Here is a 9,785-nt window from a genome sequence, read left to right as displayed (position 1 = left end):
ACTGATGTATGGATGAGTGACCCAGTAAGTAGTGTATCTAGCAGTGTAAGTCACCTTGGTGAATAAGGTGTGTGGGCTGATAGCACTACATATAGAGTTCATTAGAAGTTGCTTTGGAGAAAACTTTTCTGAAAAGCATCACATAAAAAAATGTAAATCAGAGCTGCATGGGGGCTTAACGTACTTGCCAAGGGGCCACACTGCACGTGATTTTGCAGGTACACTTTAAAGATATTTTTCAGTCAAGTATAAAGACAACTGGCATGTAGGTGCTCTGAATAAGCGCAGAAATAGTCCAACACCTGCCTGTGTGCGGAATGGACGCTGCGGGAGGCCCCGCCCACTGCGCGCTCCGCAGGTACTTTGTCCTCGTCGCCGCTCACATGATAAATGAGCCGCGTCGCTTCCTTCCAGCCTTTTCTCTTTAGCCGTAGAGCGGAACCGTTCACTTCCACGGCATGCTCGTCTCGGTAAATGAAGTAAATAAGTCGTGGTAAAGGCGGTTTTGGTGACTGTTGCTGGTTTCGCTTTTGCTGGTGGTGGATGTGCGTCGTGTGCCTTTGCGCGCGTGTTTTTTAGCCGGCGACGCTCAGCGATGGCTGGCGTCAGTGTCGCGCTGGCGGCTCTCGTCTTTTCGCTCTCGTGTTTGGGCTCTGGTACCGGGGCCACCGTAGGGGGCCCTGATGGGGATACGATCTTCCTGTCCGTGAATGTGTCCCGGGTGCTGAAAGTGGTCAGCGAGCGCTTTTTGTCCGTCGCCATCGATGCAAGTTTACTGGCGGAGGAGAAGTTCATGTACCTCTTGAGGTGAGGCTCGCCTCAAACGCGTGGTGGACTTGTTTTGTGGTGTAACTTTTTTTTTTTTTTTTTTTTTTTTTTTCGGTGGTTAAAGTAGCGAAATGTGAACGTAAACTTAGCGAGACTGAGCGGAGCCTTTCCTTCGCTCACACTCTGCCGGTTCCTGGGGGGCGGGGGGGGGGCGTGTCCAGCGGGGTGTTCCTCTAATTAATTAATTGGTCATTTTCTTCCATATTATTATAGGTTGTTTTCGGTCCTTGGTTCTCACACACACACACACACACTTTCTGAACTGCTTGTCCCATTTGGGGTCGCGGGGAGCCAGAGCCTAACCTGGCAACACAGGGTGTAATTCTCTGTTCATGATGGATTAAAAACTAATACAGTAAAATGTATTTAGCACACAGGCTCGTATAAATAAAGCTTTTTTTGTGTGTGTGCGCTGCATTTCATTGAGTTTGGTATAACTGGCTCTATTCTACCCCTATGAAACCTCACCACCAAGTGGAAACTGGTTAACTTTTTTTTTTGGGGGGGGGGAAGGGTAGTAAATGTCAATATTGCTTAGTGGCGTTATGGACAAACCAAAGGTTCGTGAACACGAGGAATATAACCACCCTCTCCCCATTTCCATGTTACACTGATGTAAATGGTGGGGGTTTTTTTTTTTTTTTTTTTTTTTTTTCCTCCCCCCTCCCTTCCCACTAGCTCCCAGAAGCTGCGAACCCTGGCGAAAGCGCTGACTCCGGGCTTCCTGCGCTTCGGCGGCACCAAACAGGACTTCATGGTTTTCAGTCCCCACACGAGGTCGAATGCAGCGTTGCGACCCGACGGTAACGCCGCTCGCACGGGGGTAAACCCGTGTGTGACCGACAGCGACCTGTTTCTTCTCAGGCCTCTGTCTTCCCGTTAGGTTGAATCACTTCTAATTTCTCTGAACATCAGTTATACATAGTAGCTAGGGTTGGCAAACAGTCAGCCCCTTATATTCTCCATAAGTCCCCTCAATGCAACGGTTGAACACTTAATTCCAGTTTTCCCACGATACAACTTTTTTTTTTTTTTTTTTTACAAAGGACCCCTTTTTCTACCTAAACTCCCAGTTACATGGGTCATTACAGTGATTTCATTGAAATAAACATGCTGGACATGTTGCCCTGTCAGCAACAGTGGTGGTCACACATGGGACGATCATGTAGTTCTGCTCTGTTCTGTGTGACACCCCTTTGACTGAAAAGCACAATTGATTGGAGAACATGAATGTTGAAATGTCTCATTCCAAGTGGTGTAACACGAAGCATGACATCAGGAGCAGTGTGGTGTGATGGTCACTTCCCTCTTCCAGGGAACAAAGTGTGTTTCATTGACCTGATCCCCATGGCAAAAGGGAAGGAAAATCCAATCTGTTTAGAAATTCAAAACTCAACTCTTAGTAAAGCAGCGTATCACTTCCCGTTTAAAGCAGCACTTTGCTTTTACAGATGCTTCGCTGCAGTCTATTGTGATGCACCAGTCTAATCTATCAGCCAAGGGTGTGTGTAACGCTTTGGTGTTGCCCAACTTCCTGGAAGAGAGGCTGAAGAAAGAGTGGGCTGAACAGGAGGTCCTCCTCCAGAAGGAGGAGATTCAGGGCCACTACAGCAAGGTCAGGTTCTCAGGTAGGCCAGCATTGAAAGGTGGATGATTTGCTTATTTTGTTTCAGGACATTAATGCCTGGAGTAGTAATTGCTAGCATCTAAAAAAAATGTTTTCATGGCCTTTCTTAATATGGAAAACATACTGTCCAAAGCTTTACTTAAAGCAAATGCACTGAAACATGTCTGATGCTCATACTTTGCTGGCAGAACATGCAGTGGACCTCTTGTATTCCTTCGCAAACTGTTCTGGGTTTGACCTCATCTTTGGGCTCAATGCTTTGCTCCGGACTAAGAACAACTCGTGGGACAGCCGCAATGCGGAGACCTTACTCAACTACTGTGAGAGCCAGAATTACAGCATGTCTTGGGAACTGGGCAATGGTACGGCAACCTTCCGGCAAAGTGCTGACTGCCATCGGCGTGCCGTGTGGTGTCCTTGCAACTGTTGTCACTACATTTAATGTGCTTGTACTAGTCTTAAGTTGTCTGGTTTTCAACATTACAACTAAGTCGTATGCAGGGATTTGAAGAAAGTAACTTGAACATTTCTGACTGTCCCAGAACCAAACAGCTTTGAGAAGAAAGCAGATGTCCGTGTTGATGGATACCAGCTAGGCCAGGACTTTTTGCATTTGCGCAACATCCTGAAGAATTCAAAGTTGTACCATACTACTGGGTTATATGGTCCAGACGTCAGCCAGCCAAAAAACCATCGGAAGGACCTTTTACAAGGGTACGTATGCAGAAGGCCAGTGGTCACTCATGTTTTTCCAGCTGCATTATATACCAACTCTAAGTAGAAACAATCAGTGTGGACACTTATGAAGCATTTCCCCTGAAATTCCATTCTTAATGCTCACCTGAAATCAGTGTCAAGAGCATCAAGTGAGACTGGGACCATTTCACTCTGAGGTCTCATTGCTTAGGAAAAGTTAAAGGAGGAGTTGGATTTTTTTTTTTTTTAAATGCGGAATGCATAAGTCTTCAGTTTTTACTCACTTTTGCTTGATTGGGTTGCATTTCCTAGTGTACTGTACCCTTGGCTGAAGCCTGGGCCAAATGGCCCTGCTGGGCCCACTTTGTACAGCCTGCTGGAATTTTTAACCCAGGATCCTATGTGCAGGACCTGTTTGTTTGGGAATGGTAATCTATTACTGTTCTACAACATAGAAATATGCTTAATGAGGTTCCTGACAATGTCACTCAGGTTCTTGGAGACTGCTGCAAAGGCCATTGATGCATGTACCTGGCACCAGTAAGTCTGAATCAGTTCTATTGTGAATTTGATTTAGCCTTTTTCATGCTTATGGTACATGGCCATTTTCAATTGAACTTTCAGCAAGACTAAGAGCAGTGGTTTGCCTGGCTAACATCTGGCTGCAACTCATTCATTGACTTAATCAGATAAAATAGGTATATTAAAATTCCTTTGTGCTGGAGAAAACTAAGGAAATGGTTATGCCTACAGATGCAGGTTCCAGTTCTTTTTTTTCCCCCCCTAGTGTTTTTACACACAAGTGCCCATGCAGCATTTCTGCCTAATGACTACAGGGAACAAGGGGTGCCGTGGCGCAGTGGGTTGGACCACAGTCCTGCTCTCCGGTGGGTCTGGGGTTTGAGTCCCACTTGGGGTGCCTTGTGATGGACTGGCATCCCGTCCTGGGTGTGTCCCCTCCCCCTCTGGCCTTACGCCCTGTGTTGCCGGGTAGGCTCCGGTTCCCTGCGACCCCATGTGGGAAAAGCGGTTCTGAAAGTGTGTGTGTGTGTGTGTGTGTGTGTGTGTGTGTGTGTGTGTGTGTGTGTGAGTGACTACAGGGAAATTTGATCCCGATGTCCTGTTACAAGCTGCCTTGACCAGTCTGATGTAATAACTCCTCCAGCAAGGAGAGCATGAGTTGGGCTTACTGCTCACTTCCAGCAAAGGTTTACAATCAGGATCCTTGCATTGACTTCCTGTACTGGAAAAGCAGAACATGTGACTTGGCACCGAAGATCAATTTGAAAGGGCTTTCCTCCCAATTCCCCTTTGATTGTGTAACTGAGTGATGATGACTTTGCCTCCAGTACTAACTACTGCAGTGTAATTGATTTGGTTCTCATCCTAGCTACTATGTGAATGGGAGGGAAGCTTCCATGGAGGATTTCCTTAGCCCAAAAGTGCTTGACACCCTGACTACAAAAATAACCAAAGTGCTACAGGTAACAGATCTTCTCAGAATGCCATAGCTCCTTGGTATCGGCATCTTCACTCAGTCCTTTGAGTCTAGGCTGACCAATAGGAATAATATGGATTATCAAAGGCTGTGATTTGTTCAACCTGCAGAGAGCTGTTTGACTACATTTTGGTTTCCCTGCCAACCTATTACCAAGGTGTTTTTTCCTATATGCTATAGCAGTAATTTAAACATCTGCATATCTAGGCTACTTTTTCTCCTGTCCAGACTGTTACCCTGGCTTCCCCAGGGAAGAAGGTATGGCTGGGAGAAACGAGCTCTGCTTATGGAGGTGGTGCTACAGGCCTATCAGATACGTTTGTTGCAGGATTCATGTAAGTGAAATACAAGATCTGCGCCTACAAAGGCTGGTAATGACACTATCCCAGGTATCTCTTGAAGTGGGAGTGGAAAGTAACTTTAATTTCCCACAGGTGGCTGGACAAACTGGGCTTGGCTGCGAAACTTGGCATAGATGTTGTTGTTCGGCAGGTTCTCATTGGATCTGGGACCTACCACATGGTGGATGCCAACCTGGACCCATTACCTGTAAGTGTCTAGCAGGATTACACCCTATTAACACTTGATCTATATTTCCTTTACATTTATCGACAACATTGCACCAAAACATTTAATTTGCGAGTGCATTAGCTGATGGCTGTTGGTACAATGTTAGTCTGCTACAGTAGCTGGTCTGTGAGTTACTGACACTGCTTTGGAAAGGTTATATATAAAATTTCTGCCTTGCTGGCCATGAGTCTTCAGTTCCTCTGACTGCTGCCTCAATCCACATCACACTTGACTCTGACCACTGTGGCTCATTCTGTCTGACAGGATTACTGGCTGTCAATTTTGTATAAAAGGCTGGTTGGACCAGAGGTTCTGGATGCAGATGGATTAACAAATTCTGGTGTTCCAGGACGGAAACTACGAGTGTACCTGCACTGCACAAATAAGAAGAGGTTGGCTACATGATATCCCTGTAAAGCACTTTGGCACCCATGTATAAATGAATCCCTCAGCCCCCCAGTTTCTCAATCTCTTAGTTCAGCCTCTTAATCCTTTCCTACAGCCCAAACGTCAGGAAGGGAGCTGTAACTCTGTTTGCTCTGAACCTAAGTAAGAAGAAGATGGAGATCATCATGCCCTCCCGTTTGAACAGAAGCAGCGTTGAAGCCTTTGTGCTGGAGGCTGGTAAAACTACTGGGTCTCGGCCCTTGACCTCCAGGTATTTTGTGCTGTGTGCGTTGTTGTTGTGTTTTTTTTTTTTTTTTTTTTTTTTTTTTTAAATCCAGATTTACCTAATTTTATATCTTAGGTTTTAACCTTAGCATTCTGGGGTTCATGCTTTTGTACAGCAGTTCAAATTATACCTTCAAATGTATAGGCAATGAATGGTTTTACTAGGAATCCTCAATTAGCTGTGCCCCCCCCCCCAGATTGGTCCAGCTCAATGGAGCGGTGCTGAAGATGGTGAATGACAGCACCCTTCCCCCGCTGCATGGCATCACTCTGCCTCCTGGCCAGTCACTCAAGCTCCCTGGACGTGCATTTGCCTTCTATGTGCTGAGGGATGCTTCTGTGCCTGTCTGCTGGTGAGGCTGGCAAGTGAAAGACGGGGATGGAAGGGCCTGGAATTGGGGCAACATGCCAACCCCTGCAGTGTTTCAACATGTAGCGTTTGCCAAAGTTTATGAAGATCAATCCAGGGAATACTTTTTATATCTTTTTGGCTATAGCTGCTGAGGGTGATGAGGTACAATAATGTAAATTTTTACTTTTTAGTCTTTATGAATTCATATTTTTTATAAATTGTGCTTCCGGTCAAAGTACACTGTTTTAACCGGTTGAATGTGTTAAATAAGGGACTTAATTGGGTACAACTCATGGATTCAGTGGTGGAGCTGATGTTATGACTGTATCCACTGGTCAGGAAATGGTACGATTAACATTTGTATACATGTTTACATGATCTCCAGTTCATAGGGTATGAAGGATACTTTGCAGTGTGGGAACTTGCCTGTAAACAGTTATTCAGGTGACTCAAATGATGACAATGCTCAATCCTTTGCAAAAGTGACAATCCAGAACTACCTGGTTTCAGTTGCCAAGGACAGGTGCATTATCTTTGTTTACAGAACTGTTCTGAAATAATGTTTACTGGTTGTCTTGTAATTGTTACTGTAACTTTTACATTCCTTCACTGGAAATAGGATATAAACAGGATTGTTTAAAGGATTTGCAACCATAAAGCCCAGATTCATTTTAATATGCAGACATTCACAGAATAAACAGACAGCTGTTTCATTATTTGCTTCATATGGAGATCAAATTAAAATCAGTCTAATTTCATTGCTAGTAGGGTCATTCCCAGAGGCCACATGAGGAAGGAAGAGCAGAAGTGTTAAAGGTAACAAGTATGATACTAAGAGCAATTTTTAACCTTAATGTCTTTATTCAACCTCAGACATTTTAGATGGGAGTTCTTTCATATTTATACAAAGTGCACATGGTAGGAACCAGAGGATGCAAATATTTCCTCACTACTCCTGCTCCTCCCCATGAGTGATGATATAACAAAGAGACTTGTAGTCCAGATTTCCTGACTGGTCGATGTTGGAGGACTGGAACATCTGGTTGACCTGCCAGTAACCAGAAATGGATTGAGGATGGAACATGAGATGTTAGAGTAGCAAGTGCTTGTAGGAACCAGCTTACCTCCTCTGCCGTGAACTTGTCAGCCTGTGTCATCAGTACGCGCTGCAATCTAGAATACATGTACAAAACAAATGTAGTTTGTGGAAAAAGTCAACAGTGACTGAGTTTCAAAGTATGTCTTCAGAATTACAGTATATGACTAGGTAGGCAGTTCAACATTTGCTATTTAATTAAAAAAAAATGCAATATATCAAAATGATATGGAAGTTATTCCCCCCACCACACACTGATAAATGTAAGGACTTTAAACTTACTCATCTTTGTGTATGTGTCCCTTGCCATCCGGGTCAAACATTTTAAATGCGTTTAGAATGGTTTCCTCTGGGTCAGTACCTGCACATAATGACATGCATTTTCTTTGGCATTACAACACTTTTATTGTATGTCTTTTACAGTCACTTGTCCAAACATCTTGGATGATAGCATTTCTACCCCATGCTCTTGTGCATGTGCACTTAGGTGAGAAGGCTTGGCCCCTACCTCACTGGATTGTATGTTCTGGAGTAACAAGAACATAACCCAATAGATTACCTCCGCTCCAATGGTCTGTCCTCTCCGCTCTTATGTAGACATACTGAAAGTCATTTTTATACAAAACTTTCATTTTAATTGCATTATATATATTTTGAATAAGGATTTCCCCACATATCAGCAATTTCTTTTTGCTTCCTCTGGAAAACCACTTGTAGTGCAATTTATGACAACTTGTTTTTAAATAACACTTGACAGTACTCAGAATTGAAACTAGCTTTAAAAAAAAAAAAAAAAAGGAATGCTGCATTGGGTGGAATGTAAGCTTGCATAGCGGCATGAACATCTATGCACACACGTCCCATTCCAAAGTCAAAAGGGGCCTCACCATGTAGCTTCTCCCCAAACAGGTTCAGGAACATGGTGAAATTAATGGGGCCGCTGGCCTCCTTCAACATGTCCTCCAGCTCGTTGTCCTTCACGTTCAGCTTTCCTGATTCCATACATGGCACATTTACCAACAGAGAACATAGCCACAGCTGCTGCATACAGAAGGTTGCTGGCTGTACTTCAAGCCAACTGACCAAGTGAAGCATAGGTGTCCTTCAGGTCTTCTTTATCTATGAAGCCGTCTCTGTTCTGGTCGATCAGCGTAAAGGCCTGTCGGACAAAAGAATAATGCTCCATTAACAGATCGATGGAGTGTTTTAAATTTGACTGCATTGGATCAAATCGGGTATTTGAAGCAGATTTCAGATGTTATCTCAGTGAGCTGTGAGGTTAAAGTGCTTGAATGTGTGTATGCTAACGATTTCAGTGGGACTTCTATCCATACAGCTGAGGGGGGGAGGAGAAACTCTTACTGTAAACCCTGTGATTTCTTGGGTCAAGGTCCATCAGCTGGTACAGTTGGATAAGAAACTTTTAAGAAACAGCCTAACCTTCTTTGGTTAAAAGGGCAGTTTTGTCCTCTAAGCCAATGATTGTAATAGGGATAACATTACAGGTTGTTGCTCTGTATTACTGTAGGATAAGATTGATTTCTCTTGTCAATAATTCAGGCCCGCATCTCCCACCTCCTTGAATTCTTGAATCTGTGTCTGTTCAAACATAGAGAAGACATTGGAGGAGGCTCTTTGAGCACGCTTGGCCCCACCTTCCTTCTTCTTGGTCTTCCGGCTAGCCTGAAATAGTAGGCAGAAGAGGAGTTAATGCAGTCAAGGTCCATGCTTTCCCTTAATCTTCCACGGAGAGGGCCGTGTCACAATTGTCATCTAACAGCAGGTTCATAGTAATTTACAAGTACATTATTACACAGCAAAAAAAAATTTACAACGGTAAATCAAAAAGTATCTGCAATAAACAAATTGGATAAAATGCTAATTATTGCTTACACTTCTTGACTTACATTTTACTAAAGTGTACAGCAGATATTTTATTCCATCACTAAGGTGTGGGTGGAACAAACTTAAATAGATTCTGCTTAGATTTTAGATCCTTATTACCGGTAGACCTACTGCTGATCTTCAGGAGCACTCACCATGTCTGACTGGTACTGATGCTGTTCCTCAAGAATGCAGCAGAGAGATGTCCAAGAAAGCTGCTTAAATATGGCAGCTGCTTGAAATGGAGCACCAACTGGCATGGAGCAGGCCTCTTGGGGGATGATCACGATCTGACTGGGACCCCCAGCCTAGGCAAGTACTCCATACATGGGCAAAACATTAGGTGAGGCTGAGGCCCTCCAGAGGCCGAACAACTGCTTTTTATAATGTAAACCTTTTAAAGCATTTCTACTTTGTTGCATACGACTGCAGGAAGATGGGCTAAAGTTACAGGAGTGCCGACTCCCTCCCTGAGATGTTTGTCACTTAGATGCAATATCTCCTTTAAATCATTGCTTACTGTTTGGAATGAAACTGGTGGTCCAGCTTTTAGTTTCATGAG

The 9,785-nt window shown here is 44.0% G+C and overlaps 2 protein-coding genes across 2 annotated transcripts; one reads left to right on the top strand and one right to left on the bottom strand.

Moving 5' to 3' along the window:
- The first annotated feature begins 110 nt into the window (after positions 1 to 110).
- On the top strand, positions 111 to 7,102 carry hpse (heparanase). The gene is made up of 12 exons (XM_018753570.2): positions 111 to 807; positions 1,507 to 1,631; positions 2,280 to 2,456; positions 2,644 to 2,817; positions 2,998 to 3,169; positions 3,644 to 3,691; positions 4,542 to 4,635; positions 4,878 to 4,984; positions 5,084 to 5,198; positions 5,484 to 5,611; positions 5,722 to 5,877; positions 6,089 to 7,102. Exons 1-12 carry the CDS (start codon positions 596 to 598, stop codon positions 6,246 to 6,248), a joined length of 1,668 nt encoding a protein of 555 aa, XP_018609086.2. The 5' UTR covers positions 111 to 595; the 3' UTR covers positions 6,249 to 7,102.
- Positions 7,103 to 7,124: 22 nt separating this feature from the next.
- On the bottom strand, positions 7,125 to 8,965 carry LOC108935197 (myosin light chain 5-like). Its single transcript, XM_018753610.2, has 6 exons — positions 8,915 to 8,965; positions 8,423 to 8,498; positions 8,227 to 8,331; positions 7,622 to 7,700; positions 7,368 to 7,416; positions 7,125 to 7,291 (listed from the first exon to the last, which is right to left on the bottom strand). Exons 1-6 carry the CDS (start codon positions 8,948 to 8,950, stop codon positions 7,193 to 7,195), a joined length of 444 nt encoding a protein of 147 aa, XP_018609126.1. The 5' UTR covers positions 8,951 to 8,965; the 3' UTR covers positions 7,125 to 7,192.
- Between the last annotated feature and the right edge of the window lie 820 nt (positions 8,966 to 9,785).

The sequence above is a fragment of the Scleropages formosus genome, chromosome 6, assembly GCF_900964775.1.
Source record: "Scleropages formosus chromosome 6, fSclFor1.1, whole genome shotgun sequence".
In the NCBI taxonomy this organism is placed as follows: Eukaryota; Metazoa; Chordata; class Actinopteri; order Osteoglossiformes; family Osteoglossidae; genus Scleropages; species Scleropages formosus.
The sequence above is the reverse complement of the archived record's forward strand: the minus strand, read 5'-3'. Positions and strand labels throughout refer to the sequence as shown.